The sequence below is a fragment of the Sciurus vulgaris genome (genome assembly GCF_902686455.1).
Source record: "Sciurus vulgaris genome assembly, chromosome: 1".
Lineage (NCBI taxonomy): Eukaryota > Metazoa > Chordata > Mammalia > Rodentia > Sciuridae > Sciurus > Sciurus vulgaris.
In genome coordinates this window covers 51,937,558-51,955,457 of record NC_136461.1, presented here as the reverse complement: position 1 = coordinate 51,955,457, position 17,900 = coordinate 51,937,558, and the positions used below count along the sequence as shown (strand labels likewise).

Below are 17,900 nucleotides of genomic sequence, written 5' to 3'. Positions count from 1 at the left end.
CCTCAAGGGAAAAAAGACTTCTGTTTGCTTCATATATGATACATGAACATTCTCCCTATTCTCTTCCTTGCTTTAAGAATATTGGCAATGGGGAAAACCACTTCTCAGAAATGCCTCTTCCCTCTAAAATATACTTAGAAATAATATAGAAGTGCTCGTTTTTTGATAGATACATTAGTGGGAAAAAGTGAGAAGTCTTTCTACAACTTTGAATAATCTTAAATATATTCAAACATCCCTATAATCCTTAGTCTAGCTGAAATGCTTTGGAATAGTCCACTTTTGCAATCTTATTAATTCAGCACTGGATATACTTGGCATTTTGGAACCTAATTTTTCTAAGTTCAAAATAAATTTATTAGTTTCTAATATGAGAGATACTGGACTTATAATTGCTGTTAAGTCTCCTTAGAAGCTATAATATAATTCTTGATGATTTAGATTATTTAGATTAATTCATCTAAAAAATGTATTTTTATAGAATACCACTATAAGACATCCTGAATACAGGTGTTAAGGTGTTATTACTTATATAATACTTTTATTTTCAAATAGGTTTCTCTATTTCAGTTATTTGTAACTCAGAATTTTCTTATCACTAATGTAAATTGATATCCTATGTTAAATACAAATACACTATAATAAAAATTAAAAAAAAAAAAAAAAGGCAATATCAGCCAGCCAAGATGCTGACATTTGGGCACAGTGATTACAGATGGTGACCATGGACAGCGATGTTCCTGCTGAATCGGCAGCGACTCAAGGCTGCTTTTCTGTGCTGACCTGCCCTCTGTGTCTTTATGCACATTTGCTCTGAGAAAGAAATACGTCTCAGTTTTTGCTTTGTCTAAACCCCTTTCCTAATTTTTCAGACTTAGAAGCACATACCTTCTTGTATCAGCCTATGGCTAGCTCATGTCCAGAACCAAATTGTCTTTGTATATGGTATGACCTAACAATGTTTTAAAATACCTCTGAATATCCCTTTAGTGGCTGTCTTGTGAAAGAAATATACTCATTTTTAAAAAGTTAATGGTAAACTTGTTTTATTTTTATCACAGAGACTAAAGAAAACATCTTTATGTGAGAAACTACAACATGGATATAATATTTTTATCAGTTGAATACTATAGTGAATATGGGATCCTGCTAATATGGAAGTAATACCATATCAATAGGACAAAGTTAACATGAAGTGTGATTTGAATCAATACTTATGCCAGTGGTAACCTTGAACCAGGTCAGTTCATAACAAAAAAGAATGAAATCCTATATAAAACAGTTTAACTTTAAACAGAATGATGCTAAAAGATTAGAACTAGTGTTCATGAGTAAAAAAAACTTCAGAATAATCAGATATAAATCTGGGAGAAATCATTTTTCAAATGGATTCAAGTAAATCTGCATTCTTAGAAAATAATAACTTTATTAAATCTACCTTGTTAAAAAGTTCAAATTTTTATATGTAATAAGATGTTCAGACATCAAACAGCTTAACTGCCCTTCTTAGCAATTTTTTAAAAAGATGATCTTAAATTTAATTCCCTGAGATAACTTCTAAACAATGAAATACATATTACTTTCATGCTAAAATGAAAAGATGTGGTTTCCTTTAAAGAAGGGGTTTGATTCTCCCATTAAGCTCACTATATTTGCAGATTTTTTTTTTAAGACATAACTTAGAATACATTTTCTAAGTAATCTTGGGACTAAGGACATTTTTTAAACCACTTGAATAGCTGTGAATATTAATAAAACTACAATATGCTTTGGCCCCAAAATATTTAGAAAATAAAAGCCTCAATTGGTCTTTGGTCCCAATATACATTTATTTTGTATAAAAACAATGACTTTTCACCATTTCTTTTCCTATTCCATGATTCTTAAAGTGACAATTTCATTTATACATAACAAAAAGTTCACATTTGTTTGGGAATACAGCTAGTTGATTTTCTTCCGATTTCTTCCATTTTTGGAATCCCATATGATTATAATGTTAAAGTATGCCAAGAAGAACAGGAAGTTCAAGCAGGATACAAAACACACCAATACAGAATACAAGTCCGGTAATTTCTGAGGAGGATCCAGTGTGACTGTCATCAGCGTCAGAACGACCATAAAGATTACTGAGGTCAGAAACTATAAGGGAAAAAAAATAACACTGAGCAGAATAGAAGATAAAATTGAAATGTAACACTGACTTGAAGGCATTAAATGAGCAGAACTGAAGGGGAAGGTTGGAGGTCTGATCTCTTCTGCTAGTGGATCTCAACTTTGGCTTCATGTAAGAATCATCTGATTTAAAAAATCTTGATGCACAGACTATACCCCAGACCAATTAAATCACAATTTAAGGGTAGTACTTTGTTAAAGTTCTCAAAGTTGTTGCCATGTGGAGCCAAGCCACAAAACCCCTGTCTTACATCCCATACCACGGAGGCACTGAAGAAAGGTATCTGGAACACACATGATTGCAAGTTAGGGTTAAATTCATGGCATCGCCTACAGCCCTGGGTCCCAATGGAATATAAAGTTCTAAGCCAGTCAGGAGAATCCATCTATGAAATTTTTTCCATGGTAAGTGAAAAATTACATTTTATATTCACTGAATATTCTTAGTGAGTTAATGCTATAGTAAAGCATAGTGGGACATAGGAAAGACAATGTAGTCCTCTAGCCTTAAAGAGTCTTCCTTTTAATTAGAGAAATGTGAAATATTTGATTAAACACCAAAAGGAGTAAAATAATTATCACATTTACTTTAATTGTGTAATGGTTAGTTTTCTTCTCTGGACCAGTGTGCTGTACAATAGAACTTTCTGCAACAATGAAAATGTCCTATAATTACACTCCAGTACAGGATGCTAAAGCACATGTGGCTGTTGAACATTTGAAATATGCCTACTATGGTTGAGGAGTGAATTTTTAAATTTATTTCATTGTAATCAGTTTAAATACAGTGGCTACTGTAATGCACAGTTTAGCTCTAGGCTATGAGCTCCTTTAAGACATGGACAAGCCAGATGTTACTTATTTTATCCCTAGATACAGATACCTAAAAGCTGCCTAAGTTAATGTAGAAAGCAAACAGAGAAACAGTAGTGCCTTTCCTAAAGGAGTTGGGCCACAGAAGCCTAAAAGATGCCATTATTCAAGTATTGGTAAGATCTGAATTGAGCCTAGTGCAGTAGCCATTCTAGATGGAAGAGCAGGGAGGCTGGAAAAAAAAAAGGCTTATAAACAGATATAACAGGTACAGGTATCCTCCAAAAAGAGAGTCCCTGAGGTGACCTTAATAGCAAGTGAAAACTTATGAAGTGATATTATCAAAATAAGTTTCAAATTTAAGAATCATGGGACTGCTTGAAATGCCATAATACCATGACCTTGAATTAGCATTGAGCAGGCATGCTGAAATTTATTTCATTTTAGACAAAAACCCTCTCTTCCTCCAGCTGTTACCAACTTGCCTGCAACTGTTGACAGCAAAGCTTCCCAAAAGAGTTGCCTATGACATGCTGCGTCCAGTTCTCCTCCTATTCACTAGTGAGCCTACAACAGTTAAGCTCTCACTTCAGACATTCCGTGGAACAACTCTGGTTAGGTATCCACAACATCCGCTGTACTAGACCCAAGAGTCAATTCTTAACTGCCTTACTTGATTCTCTCAATAGCACTTGATGGTTTTATTTTTGTGGACTCTGAATTGAACCCAGGGGTGCTTTACCACTGAGTCACATGTACACTAGCCCTTTTTATTTCATTTTGAGACTCAATCTCTTGAGTAGCTGGGATTATAGTATAGGCATGTGCCACCTGAGCCAGTTATCAGCATCTGAAATAGCACATTACTGTCATCACCTGGAAATGCCATCTTCACTTTATAAAGTATGGCTACTATGATAACACACTCTTGATGCCCACCCACCCCACCTAAGTTAATCCTCAAACAGTTCTGCTGGTTCCTTCTCATGTCCCCTACCTCCATGTGTTATAGAGTTCAGTACTTAGTCCTCTTAAGCCTATACTCACACCCCCTATGGTGAGTTCATCAAATGAGTGACTTCAATTACCAATCATTGCTGAAGACTCAAATTAGCTTGTAGCCTGGACCTCTCCCCTAATCTCTAGCCTCATATGTCTAAGACCTCCCTAATGTCTTCACTTTGGATGTCTCATAGGCATCTAAAACTAAACAAAAATAAATGCCTTTAGTACACTTGAGGCCCTGGTTTCAAATCCCCAGTACTACCAAAAAAAAAAAAAAAATCCTATGAAAACAAACTCCTGAGCCCTCCCAAGCTCCCCTAACCACCAACGTAACTATATTTGGAGACAGGGCTTTAGAGTGGTAATTAAGGTTAAATGAGACTAACCATAGGAGTGAGACCCTAATGCAGTAGCAATAGTCCTTAAAAAAAATAAAAAGGAACAGGTACCAAAGATCTCTCCCTATGTGCATACAAAGTAGAGGCTTTGTGACAACACAGCTTGGACTTCCAGCCTCCAGAACTGAGGAAATAAATTTCTGTTGTTTAACCTACCCAGTCTGTGGTATTTTGTTACGGTAACCTAAGCTACCTATGATATTCCATTTGTATGAAATGTCCAGAACAGGGAAATCTATAGAGACAAAAAGTATATTAGTGGCTATCCAAGGTTAAGGGTTAGAAGTGAGGGTATAATGGAGAATGACTGCTAATGAGTAACATGGTTTCTTTGGGGGTAATGAAAAAAATCTAAAATTCTATTATTGTGATAATTGTGCAGATCTGTGTACATATTTAAAACCACTAGAGTGTACACATCAAATGGGTGGATTCTGTGACTAATATACAGTTAGAAAAAATATTTCAATAATTTGAAAGAATATGGCATGCTAGAAAATGTACCATTTCTTAAAAGTAACTTACCAAATACTGTATAATTCTGGGAAGAAATGTAAAAGATGGAAGATATTTCCTTACAGAAATGGAAAAGGATTTCAACTGCAGTTCTTCTTCTGAAGTCTTTTCAAATATTGGAAAGAAAGTTGCACAAGCTATAAAAAATGCCATCATTGTCACAAATGAGGGCATCAGGAGCTCATCTTTTAATAGAAGAGGTAGCATACTGTAAAGAAAAACAAAAATACCAAAACAATCGTCAATTCAAATCATCATTTTGTGTTTTAAGTGAGTTTATAGGAATCATACTGAAAATATTATGTAGAAATTCGTTTGACTCACCTAAATGTTGACACAAGTAAAAACCAAGTAGACATAAAAGGAATTTCATTTAAAACTAAGCAGACTGGTCTAAAATGGCAAAGAAAAAATAAATTTTAATATTAAAGAATGTAATTTCAACTACTGCTTGTGAAAAACATAAGCACATTTTATATGTCTGATTTTCAGGGGTAGCTTAAAAGAAAAAGCCAGGAAGGACTCCACATGGACAACTGATTCATTATTTATAACAGTCTAAGTCTAGACCCAGAGAAGATGTCAACTCATCGTAACTGGGAAACTGCTGCTTCTAGTATGCCATTAATGGAACATTTTTCTCTATCATACAAATAGTACCCTAAGGAAAGAGATAAGGCAGATCTGAACATTCAGAGAAAGCAAGCTTTTTCATATATTTCATCCTACTAGGTAAATATGAAATGAATTCCCAAAATAGTTGCCTTCAAACTTACATTTTATGACCCTCCATATTACGTATCACTCAGCTAAGTTAAAAACTACACCTATGAGCCAGGCACAGTGGTGCACACCTGTAATCCCAGTGACGAGAGTCTGAAGCAGGAGGATCCCAAGTTTGAGGCCCAGCCTCAGCATCTTAGTGAGATTTTTGTCTCAAAAAAAAATAAAGGACTGAAGGTACAGCTCAGTGGTTAACTGCCCCAGGGTTCACCCCCCAGTACCCTTCCCCAAAACACCTCCTAAATAAAACATCCATTTATTTATCTGCATTCCCCTCTGCTGATGGTGGCAAGGGTCCAAGCTACACCCATCTTTCTCCTGGACTAGTGCAATATAATTTACTCTTACCCCTTACTGATGAAACAATTACTATTACATATATAGGCACTGATCTGAGAATACAAAGATGAATAGATCCTAACCTTGAGATTCTATAAAATTCATAATTATGTAGCAAAATTCCCTATATGAGCATCCTCTCCTCTCATCCTTCCCCTTCACCTTCTTTCAAACAGTGCCTGGCTCCCCACTCTCTTCAGAATAAAACCAAAGTTTATAACATCACCTACAAGGGTTCTACATGATTTAGGCCCCTGTCACCTTATTAAACCAGTAAGATCTAACTCAGGTTTGGGCTTCAGGGCATGACAGTCTGCCATGATATGAGACTATTTTGTTTAGAGCAAAGACACTTTCCACATGGGCCAGCCCAGCAGATTTTAATCCAAAGCCCCGCCTAATAATAATTCTATCAGTCTCTTTTTATTTAAAATATATTTTATAAGGAAAATCATAAGATGTCATCATCCTAAAAAAATGACTAGTAATTATATGTCAAAATATTTGTGTAGTTTTATTTTGCACTTGAATTAATACTTGTGTAAATTATAAACATAGATTATACAATAGGAAATATATACTTCAAACATTTCTACTTACAATGATACCAAGAGAATGGACTTTTCATGTACTTGGAAAGAAAATAAAAAGAATGATAGTGCACAGCTAACCTTTAAGAAAAAAAAGGGGGGGTGAGATATATCAACTTGTAAAATATATCAATTTAATTATGAATGTAACCATTTCAAGTGAAATATGAATATCACAGCTATCTAGAAGTAAAATATAAATGCAGAACTAATATATAATATTTTAATCAAATTTTTTAAATGAAAATTTTTCAAAAAACAATGGTTATAAACTGTATATAACCATCTAAAACAAGTTCACTGAGACTCAGTTATTAACAAAAACCAGTAAATATCTCATATACAACAATCACACCCTTATTCTCCCTTGGAATCTGATAGTTTAAAAAGTATGAAGGACAAAAAGGTCAATATCTAAAAACAAATCTGTTGCAGTGTTTATAAAATTTGTGCTTCAATAAAATATACTAAATGTTTTATAAATTCATCTGCTCTTTGGGATTTTAAATAAAGTTACTTAGATTTTGGGAAATTCGTATTCTGCATATTAGATATGTCGATATATATATCCAGTTTTTGCTCAAGCAAAAAGTCTGAATTACTATCTCGTATACCCCATTCATCTAATCCATCAGCAAATCCTACCTATAAGACCTGCTAAATACAACACCATTTACTTATCTGCATTCCCATCTGCTGATGGTGGCAAGGGTCCAAGTTACGACCATCTTTCTCCTGGACAAGTGCAATATAACCTATTAACACTTTTGCTCCATACAGTCTATTCTCATACAGTCTAAGCAGCCAGCATATCAGATCATATAATTTCCCTTTCTAAGATCTTCCACTAGCTTCCCATTACACTTAAAATAAAATCCTAATCCCTACGGCATCTGGTTCCTATTTTCCTCTTCCATCTCATCAGTTGCTGTCTCCCTCACTCACTTCATGTCAGCCACTTCCTACCTATAGCTTTATGCCTTGGGCATGCCAGATGTGTTCTGCCTTAAAGAAAGACCTGACTTTTTTCAAGTCAAGGCCTAGATCTTGTGACTGGTTCCTTCTGGAGGTATTCATTTCTTGGTATTCATTTCTCAGATGTCACTTCTCTGCAAAGGCTTCCCTAACTCAAAGTAGTGTCCTCATGGGGTGCAGTTGTTCAGGCCTGTTATCCTAACCACTTGGGAGGCTGAAGCAGGAAGATCCCTTGAGCCTAAGTTTCAAGTCAACCTGGGCAACATAGTGAGGTCCTGTCTCAAAATAAATGAATTAATTCATAAAAATAAAGCAGTATCCTCTAACCCATCCATCAGCTCTCTTTTTAGAACACTATTTTCTTTGTAGCACTCATTACTACCAGGTATTTTCTTCTTAACTGATTTATTTTCTATATTCTGCCACTAGCATGAAAGGCCCCCAGTAGGAGAAAAGGGATATTTTCTGTCATTCACTTACATGTCAGTACCTAGAAGAGGACCTGGCACATTACGGGACACTCAATAATACTACTTTAATAAAGTAAATATAAATCATTTTGTTGCTATAGATGTATTAGTATTCATATTATCGATTATGTCAGTTATAGATTATAGATTATTATATTAAGATATAATTCAACCAAACAATTGAAAGGAAATACATTTAAAATAATTATAATGGTAAATGTTTTTAAAGCTCTCAAAAGCATACAATCAGAATTCAAAACAGTATCAACAAAAACAAAATAACAAAAATCATTGTTTTAACACAGTGGCTTGTATTAAAATATACTGAACAGAATAAAATTAGGAAATGGAGAAAAAGAAACATTTTTTTCCTGGCTACAGTGCTTAAAAGTAATAATCTCTAACACTGCTACAGTTATTCTAAAGTTCTATTCCATTATCTTTGAAATACACAATTATTTAGCATGCTATTTCCTAGAAAAATAACAATCTCTCATAAATTTGAAAATATTTCCAGTTAGGCCTATTGAAGACACCAGAGCATTACTAACCACATCCATCCTGTTCTAACCATCCTACAGAATATTAAGAACAGATTACTTAGTATGTTCAGAGTTCATTTACAGAATGAAACAAAATAAATCATTAACTGAAGGGTAATAAAAAAGAAAACAGGAACATGAAAATATTCTTTCTGTATTGTGATAGTGAGATGCACTTTTGAAATATTTCACTCTTATGGTTCGTTCTGACTTGTTTTTAGTATGCAATATATGTAAGTAGCAGTCCTCAGAATTGAAACACTAATTTCTAAAATGTTGTCCTCTTATAAATCCACTGGGATTTACTATTTTCATAAACTAAATGTTCTTGGTACTTTAAAGGGAATTTTCAATGTCACTTTATAGACCAAGGCACACAGTAACAAAAATTTAAATGCCACAGAAATACAACCAAGAGAAATTTATAGACCTGCTCAGAAAAACCCTAAACTATAGAAAATACACCCAATCCATCCTCAAACTGACACGTCATCTTCCTAAAACAAAGATCTGTTCCTACCCTTCCCAAAAACTTTTTAGCCTCCTCTTGTACACAAATCAAACTCCAAACCTTTTAATCAGACATTTAGTCTTTGAAATTTGATCCACTGTTTTAGACCCTTACCTCTCATAGTATCCTCGCCTCTATCCTACACACACACACACAATTTTATCCTTTAATAGCTGTTCCCAGAATGTTCCATGTCCTTTTCTACCTCTGTACCTTTAAGCTCTTCTTCCTGTCTTGAATTTCTTATCTGTTATGTGACCTCCTGTCCCAAATCTTTCCCAGCTTTCAAAATATGGCTCAAAGCCCACTTGCTCTAGGCAGCTGTCTAAAATTTTCCTCCAAGATATCTCCCCTTCCCATACCATCACAGGACTTGGATTTGTACCTGATAGAACCAAATACCATCATCTGCCTGACAGCATAATTATTTAAGCACATGTTTATCACCACTATTTTCTTCTGTGTATTCTTTCATTAACCCAATACAAAACAGGAATTAAATAGTTGTTGAAGTAAACAAAAACATTCTGATTGCTCAGCCTAGTGCCCAACACAGACAGCATCTAAAAAGAGGAAACACTCAATAAATGCTGACCAAATAAATGAATTTCTTAATCCCAAACCCAACAAATCCTGGTCTAAGCAAGAAAATAATTATCATTATCTTTAAAAGATCATTTGTGGCAAAAATTAAGTATCTAAAGAAACTGTAAACTTACCAAAGTAAGTCTGAGTCGTCTGGGAGAGGGATGAAGCATTAATTTTATACATGCAGGAAGCAAGCTCAAAAATGTAAAACAAAAGCTAAAAAAGGAATAATAAAAATAAAATATTTGTTTTCTTTGTAGAGGTATAAATCTAGCTAAAACAAATACTTTTTAAAAATTTAGGAATCACATTATTTATCAACTTGAGTTCCAGTTAAAGCTTATTAAATTTAAATAGGATAACAAATAACATTTAAATAGAAGCTACACAATAAAATGTTAACATAATTTTATATAAAATTATATAATACAGAACAAAACATAGTACTTAATACTGTTTATGCTAGTACTTCATATCAGGTATAGAAAAGATACAAAGATAAATAGTTGGAGGTCAATAATCAAAACTCAAGGAAACAGTCAGGTAGAGATAATACTATATTTTTATTACAAACATTCATATACTTGACTAATAAGAGACACAAGTCAGCTTCCTAAAACTTTTTCTTCCTCTTGTATACAAATCAAACTCCAAACCTTTTTTTTTTTTTTTTTTTTTTGGTGCTGGGGATTGAACCACAGCCTCAGGCATGTGAGGCAAGTACTCTACCAACTGAGCTATATCCCCAGCCCCAACTATAACCCTTTTAATCAGACATTTAAAGTCTTCTGAAATTTGATCCGTTTTGAACCCTCACTTCTCATAGCATCCTCGCCTACCCTTAACACACACACAGCACGAATTTTATTGCTTAATAAGAGAGTCTCTCTGGCTCTCATTTCATAAAAGTTGACTATCTGATCTTCAGAAAGAACAAGCTAAAAGGGAGCAAGAAGCTACTAAAGCTTCTCTTGGTGATGGCTGACAAGTGGGGAGAGAAAAAATGAGAGAACACAGACACTGGAGTGAGAGTACAATGGCGGACAGTCCTCTAAACCCTGACAACAGGTATATAACCTAATACAGGAACTGATTTTTCCCACTTGTGGTTCTGTGACTTGTAGACTTGGCTAGGCTGAACTAAAGTTCCCAGAATTCCCTTCTGTGTATTTCCTGTTACAGTGGGCTGCAAGATGAGAGGGCAAGAGGGAAGCAACACCTATCTCTCAGTTATTCAAATGCTAGGTGCTACCGTGAAGAGATTTCACAGATGTAAAGTCCCAATTTGGTTTACTTAAAGTTAATTAAAAGGGCTAGGCATGGTGGCAGAGACTGTGATCCCAGCAACTCCAGGGGCTAACACAGGAGGATCACAAGTTCAAGGCTAGTCTTGGCAACTTAAGAGAGACCCTGTTTCAAAACAAAAAATAAAAAAGGCAGGGGATGTAGCTCAATGGTAGAGTGCACCTGGGTTCCATGCCTGGTTTCGTACACACACACACACACACACACACACACATTTTAAGGAAGATTGTCCTAGGGACTAATTTAATCACTTGCACGTGCCAACACACACACACACACACACACACACACACACACACACACACACACACAATCTCAAACTTGTTTTATTTCCCTGGTTGACCCTAGCTGATATCCTACTGAATTTCAGGCTCTTTCAAGACATGTTAAACAATATTTAGTGAGCTCTGTTTTAGGAGAAAATTAGGCAAAAATGCAGAAAGACTTTCACATAAAATAAATCAAACAAAAGTTTCATTGTGTACAGGGATAGATTTAAGTGGAAAACTCACTAGTGAAGAATACCTCATTCCCTAATGATTTCAGATAAATGAGATGTTACTATATAATACTTTTAAAATCTTTTTTATTGATGCATTATAATTATACATTATAGTGGGATTCACTGTTACATATTTGTGCCCACAATATAAGTTGGTCAATTTCATTTCCCGATCTTTTTCCTCTCCTTCCACTCCTCCCTCCTACTTATTATAATACTTTTAGAGGGTAGTTTATAAAACACTATATAGCAACTCTGTATATATTACCTGATTATTATCTGGATATGTCGTGGCAAAATGTCCTTAATCTTCAGAAAAACACTGAAGCTGCACCAAACATTGGCTACTTTATCCTTAAAAAAGATTTGTTTTACATTTTGATAAACTGAAAAACATATTAAACCCCATAAAGTGTACAGCCCATGATCATCAAACCCATGATCATCAAAGTAAATAAACTTTTGAGACATATGATACTTTTATTCATATTTATAACAAAGGAGATTAAACTCTTCAAGCAATAAACACATACACCTACACTCTCAAGCATTTTGTATTTTTGCTTTTGTGATGGGAGTTAGTGTAAATCATCAGCCAACAGTCCCAAGAAATACTTACTTTTAGTTAAGTAAGTTATTCCTTTGAAATTTTTGTTTTTAATTTTTTTCCCCAATCTGTAAAACACATATTACATCTGATACACTTTATTACACACCTGAATTTATTTACAGTAAATTACTGTGTACTAGCAATGACAAGAACTAATTACTCATAAATCAAGAAGTTTAAAAACATCAGCACTTGTGCTATGATAACTTCCGAAATTAAATTTGAACTACAGTTCTGCTCATAAAACCCACCCTTACACTGCTGCTTGATCCACAACTGCATAGGCATGACATCAACCAAGTCACTATCACACCATCTAACTGTGTCTCATCAAAGAAAATGCCCTTCAGGCTTTTGAGGGCAACAAGTAAATAAAAGTGCCTTTTTTTATAATTATCTTGAGAAATACTATTTCTGAAAAAGAAGGTAAAGCCAAAAACAAAAACCAGGTAGCTTGCATGCAGAATTAAACTTTTCTTTATATAAAGTTACAGGTTATAAAGAAAAGGTCAAGAGTATAGCTGTCAGGGTTCAGATGACAGCTCCACCACATATTAATTACATGAACCTCTGATCTCAGTTTTCTTATCTGTAAAGTGGGGATAACTGCTATCTTAGAGCTACTATAAGGATCAAATAAAGGCCTGGCACCTAGTGAGTGGTGGTGATAACAACAGTTACTGTTTTTTTTTTTTTTTTTTTTTTTTCAATAGCAGCACTACCATTATTCCCATTGACAGTCCACACACACATTCCTGTTCCTTTGTATCAGCAAACTCCTTTCTCAGTCTCTTTCAAAATACTCATTCCATTCTCCTATAAATCCATTCAAAGATCATCTATAGAAATTTATGTATTTAAAAATTAGAAAGATAATATATGCTTTTTTTAAAGAAATGTTATTCAAAAGCAAATTATCTATAAATATGTTGTCTCTAACTTTATTAAAAGGCCTTTTTGTTTCAGAAAAATGGTTTGTTTAATTTAATTACTAAATCTAAATGATCAAATTATTCATGTAATAAAACTTTAACAAGAGTGATTAAACTAGCATTAAATGAAATGAAAGATTCTCATTAAAAATTACTATGGATGAAGGTTATATATCTCATAAGAAATTAGGAGATCTTTCTGAAGCAAACATGATTATTAGTTTAACAAATAATTTCCTAAGACTAAAAAGAATACAAACAAAAAAAATTACAGAATTGTTATCTTTGTAGCTGCAACTTCTTGTGCTACCTTTCATTATGGACCCTATTTCACTAGAAAAATATGTAATTGAATTATGGATTTGATGATGGCAAAAATATAACCTATTCATGTTGTGTACTAGAAAATGCCAGCTGAGCCAGGCCTTCCACACTGGATCAATGACTGTAAAGAATGACTGCAGGTGGAAAGCTGTGGAGTCTCTGGTGCTGTGTGTCTCTACACAAGCTCCCCCCAAGGAAGAGACAGTAACAGAAAGGAATGACAGGAAAGGGTTTTAACATACCTCAAATAATCCACGATCAACTGGGAAGAGTCTTCTTAGGACCTGCAGGGTTTGTTCCCTTTCTGTAAAAAATGGCAGCCAGCAGAGAATGAAGGAAGCCACAACTGTACAAGCTAGCTTAAGTAACAACCCAAACCTAGAACAAAAACAAAGATGAGCAGTAAGATAGGGAAAAGTTAATATTTCTGCAAAATCAATGTTAAATTTCATGGACTACAATAAATGCAAATGCACAGTAATGCTAAATCTAGCTATTAATATGGATAAGATGGGAGTTGCCAAAATCGAGTTGAAAATTTCATAGCTGTTCAGATATGTACTTCAACAGAAAGAGTGCTGTCACCATCCTAATTAACATTTAACTTTGATGCCATTTCTGTGGGAAGAAAGGGATGCAGTCACAAAGAAAACTGTCAAATGGGGAAGTACTTCTAATAAATATATAATGTAATAATAAGCTCTAAAGAGATGAAATCCTACAATAATGCTCTAACAAGCCAATCCACATCACCTCCAGTAAATGTACAGTGATCAAACTATTTCTCTAATTAAAATTTAAAACAATACAGAACATGACTTAATCACTTTCTTCCTATTCACCTGTGGTCAATACATTTATAAGAAATCACCAAAAGATCAAGTGAAGGACCACCTTCCTCCAAGTATGCCAAATAAACTCTCTGAAGTAAATTTTTGAATTCTGGTGTTTAAAAGTCACTTACCCTTTTCCTCTGAGGCCTTTTTTTAAACACTTGCCAAGTAAAAAGCAAAAAAATGGCAAGGAATGGTAAAGTTCCATCTGCTTATAATTTATAGCTAAACAAAATGCCAGTGACCCCAGCAGGTCCCAGTCATAAGATACTCCAAGAACACCCCACAAAGCAAAGCCCAGACTCACAGAATTATATATGTCCCTGTGTCAAGGAAATTATCTCAATAACTGAAAGTATAGATATTGCATTTTATATAGTATATTTCTTATGTGATTTCAAAATCATAGTCATGTATCATAAAAGCTACTTCTAAGAAGAAACTGAAAGTATTAAGGTGGTTAAACAAATATGAAATCATATATAATAACCTCAAATATACTAAGTCTACTGCTAAAGAGCAACTAATATGTTGAGGTTTAAAAGAACTCTAAGTGGTAAAATATAGCTTTGATGCTTTTTTTAAATACCTTTATTTTATTTATTTTTATTTATATGTGGTGCTGGGGATTGAACCCAGTGCCTCACATGTGTGAGGCAAGCGCTCCACCACTGAGCCACAACCTCGGTCCCAGCTTTGTTTCTTTTAGACTACTTCGAGGTATTACACTAACATACCAAAATCTACATTCAAACAGTGCTCCAAGAGTAAGTTAAAAAAAATAAAACTTACTGAGATCACTATTCTTCCTCTATAATGTGCATCAAATAATACAAAGAATCAAAAGAAAAAGGAGGGAAATTCTAATTAGAAATTCAAAACATGCATAATGAAGCAAGTGAAATTTAACAGAAGTGTTGAAAGTCAAGATAATCTCCCAAATTATAAAAGAAAAGATAAAGAGGTGTTCAAGATATAGATAAAAGATCTAACATCTGACTATTAAGCTCGAAAATTATCAAGGAAATAATATAAAAGAATTTCACAGAAGAACAGGACTTCAAAGTAAACAGACCCATACAGTGTCCAAAACAACTATGGAGAAATTATGCCTAAACAAATCACTGCAAATTTCAGAGCCCCAAAATAAACAATAAAAAAAAAATTTGTAGCAGTAGATACCTACATAATACTTAGCATTTCCCAAGAAAGTAAGGGTTGTTATCAGTCCCATTTACAGATGAGGAAAGAAAAAGCACATAATGGTTAAAGAAATGTGTCCCCACAACATGACATATCCAAAAGCCTTGACTGAGTATGTAATTCAAAGCACGGGTGAGAAAAAACTAAAAATTTACCAGAATGGGTAAAATGAACATGACTGAGAATCAGTGAAGATGAAGAACATGAGGACTCTTCCACCATTGTTAATGAGTGTTAACTGGTGCACCACACTTAAAATGAATCTGAAAATAACAATAGAAGGGAGATCATGGCACAGAGAAGCAGATCAGGGGAGGAAAGAACAGAGGGATAGAGAGGTACTGGGGAATGAGACTGATCGAATTATGTTCTGTGCATGTATGAACATGCATAATGAATCCCCCTATTGTGTATAATTATAATGTACCAATAAAACAATAATCTGATATTATCTAAAATTGGACAGGGCACATCTATAACTCAGCAATTCTACCCATAAAAAATATAGGTACGCAAAGAGATATTTATAAGAATGTTTGACTGGGATTATAGCTCAGTGGGGTTGGGGTTGCAGCTCAGTGGTAGAACGCTTGCCTACAATGTGTGAGGCCCTGGGTTCAATCCTCAGCACCACATAAAAATAAATAAATAAAATAAAGGTATTGTGTCCATTTACAACTACAAAAAATATTTTTAAAAAAGAATGCTCAGAGCAGTAGTCAACACAGCTAAAACCTCACTGTAGTCCAAATGCCTATCAGTAACAGAATTATGTCTATTCACATAATAGAATATTGTAAAGCAATGAAAGTGAACAAACTGTAGCTATATATAACTACATGAATAGTCTCAAATGAAATGCTGAGCCCAAAACACCAACACAAAGGAATGCCCACTGTGTTTTCCCTTTTACATAAATTCCAGTGAAAGCTGTACTTACAATTATTATGTGTATAAATGTCATATTTCAAAGTAAATACAATTTTAAAAATCTGGTGACTAACACTGTTCTTGATTTCATCAGAATATTGGCTATACATGATCCTATGAACAATGTCAAAACAAAACAAAAAAAAAACTAAATTAAGAAAGTGAGGGCTGGGGTTATAGTTCAGTGATAGAGCACCTGCCTAGCATACTGGGTTCAATCCTCAGCACCACATAAAAATAAGTGAATAAAATAAAGGTACTGTGTCCATCTACAACTAAAAAAATATATTAAGAAAAAAAAAAAAAGTGAACTGGTGCCAGATGTGGTGGTGCACACACACTGAGGTGCTGTGGTTCCAGCAACTCAGGAGGCTGAGGCAGGAAGACTGCAGGTTCCCGGCCAGCCTCAGCAACTTAGTGAAGCCCTAAGCAACTTAGTAAGACCCTGTCTCAAAATAGAAAACAAAGGGGTTAGGGATGTAGCTCAGTGAACAGGATAAAAAGGTATGTGATAAGAACAATTACAGATTTGAGCATCTTACAAATTCTTTTTTTTTTTTTTTTTTTTGTGGTATTAGAGATTGAACCCAGGGCCTTGAGTTGCGAGGCAAGCACTCTACCAACTGAGCTATCTCCCCAACCTCACAAATTCTTTTTAAAGATACATATGGTAGTTTTATTATAACCAAAACAGATTGGCAATGAGTGTTAACTGGTGCACCACACTTAAAGAAAAAGCTGTTAAGTAAACAACCGTTGCTGTGCGTTTTCTTTCCTTTAAGAGAGATGGAGGCAGATTATAATATCTAGTACATATGAAGATAAACTGGAAAGCCAGGCACAATTGCACACACCTGTGATCCCAGCTACTTGGGAAGGTGAGGCAATAAGAGCCCAAGCTTGGGGTCACTTGGGAAATGTGGTGAAACTGTCTCAAAAACAAACAAACAAAAAACCTCCCACCAAAAAAAAAAAAAAAAAAAAAAAACAAATTGTAGGGACATGCAGATTTTCATCAATTTATCTTCTAGGATTTATTTACTTGTCTAAATGTTCCTTCTTTAGAGTATCACAAAAATACATATATAAAAGGCACATAGATCTTAATTATACAATTTTAGTTTCCTGAAGCTTCAGGTTATTACAATCTGTTAAGGAGACATTTTGTTTCAAAACTTGAAAAACGATATGAAAGCTTGCTGGGCATGATGACACATGTCTGTAATCCCAGCAATTTGGGAGGCTGAGACAGGAGGATCACAAGTCCAGGGTCAGCCTCAGCAACTCAGCAGGGCCTTAAAGAAGTTAGCGAGACCCTATCTCAAAATAAAAAATAAGAAGGGCTAGAGGTGGTGCCCAGTGGTAAAGCCCCACTGGTTTCAATTCCCAGTACCCACCAACACCAAAAAAGAAAGAAAACCTTTTCCTTTTTTCAGTGTCGGATAACACTTCTGAACAACAGGCACTTACACCTTTTTAGAATCAGAAAAGCATAACCATATCTGGCATTCTTTTTCCAACTCCCCAGAAAGACCTAATCAGTTACAAATATTTGTTCC

General features: G+C 34.5%; 1 protein-coding gene across 1 annotated transcript in view; it reads right to left on the bottom strand.

The window, feature by feature from the left end:
* Positions 1–521: 521 nt before the first annotated feature.
* The window catches only part of ALG6 (ALG6 alpha-1,3-glucosyltransferase), a 41,248-nt gene continuing 23,869 nt past the window's right edge, over positions 522–17,900 (bottom strand). Inside the window, exons 8-15 of the mRNA XM_079136773.1 lie at positions 14,340–14,531; positions 13,618–13,753; positions 11,778–11,863; positions 9,834–9,918; positions 6,627–6,697; positions 5,229–5,297; positions 4,914–5,112; positions 522–2,139 (exon numbers count right to left, since the gene is read on the bottom strand). Coding sequence (XP_078992899.1) covers positions 1,942–2,139; positions 4,914–5,112; positions 5,229–5,297; positions 6,627–6,697; positions 9,834–9,918; positions 11,778–11,863; positions 13,618–13,753; positions 14,340–14,531 — 1,036 coding nt within the window. The 3' untranslated portion in view covers positions 522–1,941. The remainder of the gene's footprint in view (positions 2,140–4,913; positions 5,113–5,228; positions 5,298–6,626; positions 6,698–9,833; positions 9,919–11,777; positions 11,864–13,617; positions 13,754–14,339; positions 14,532–17,900) is intronic.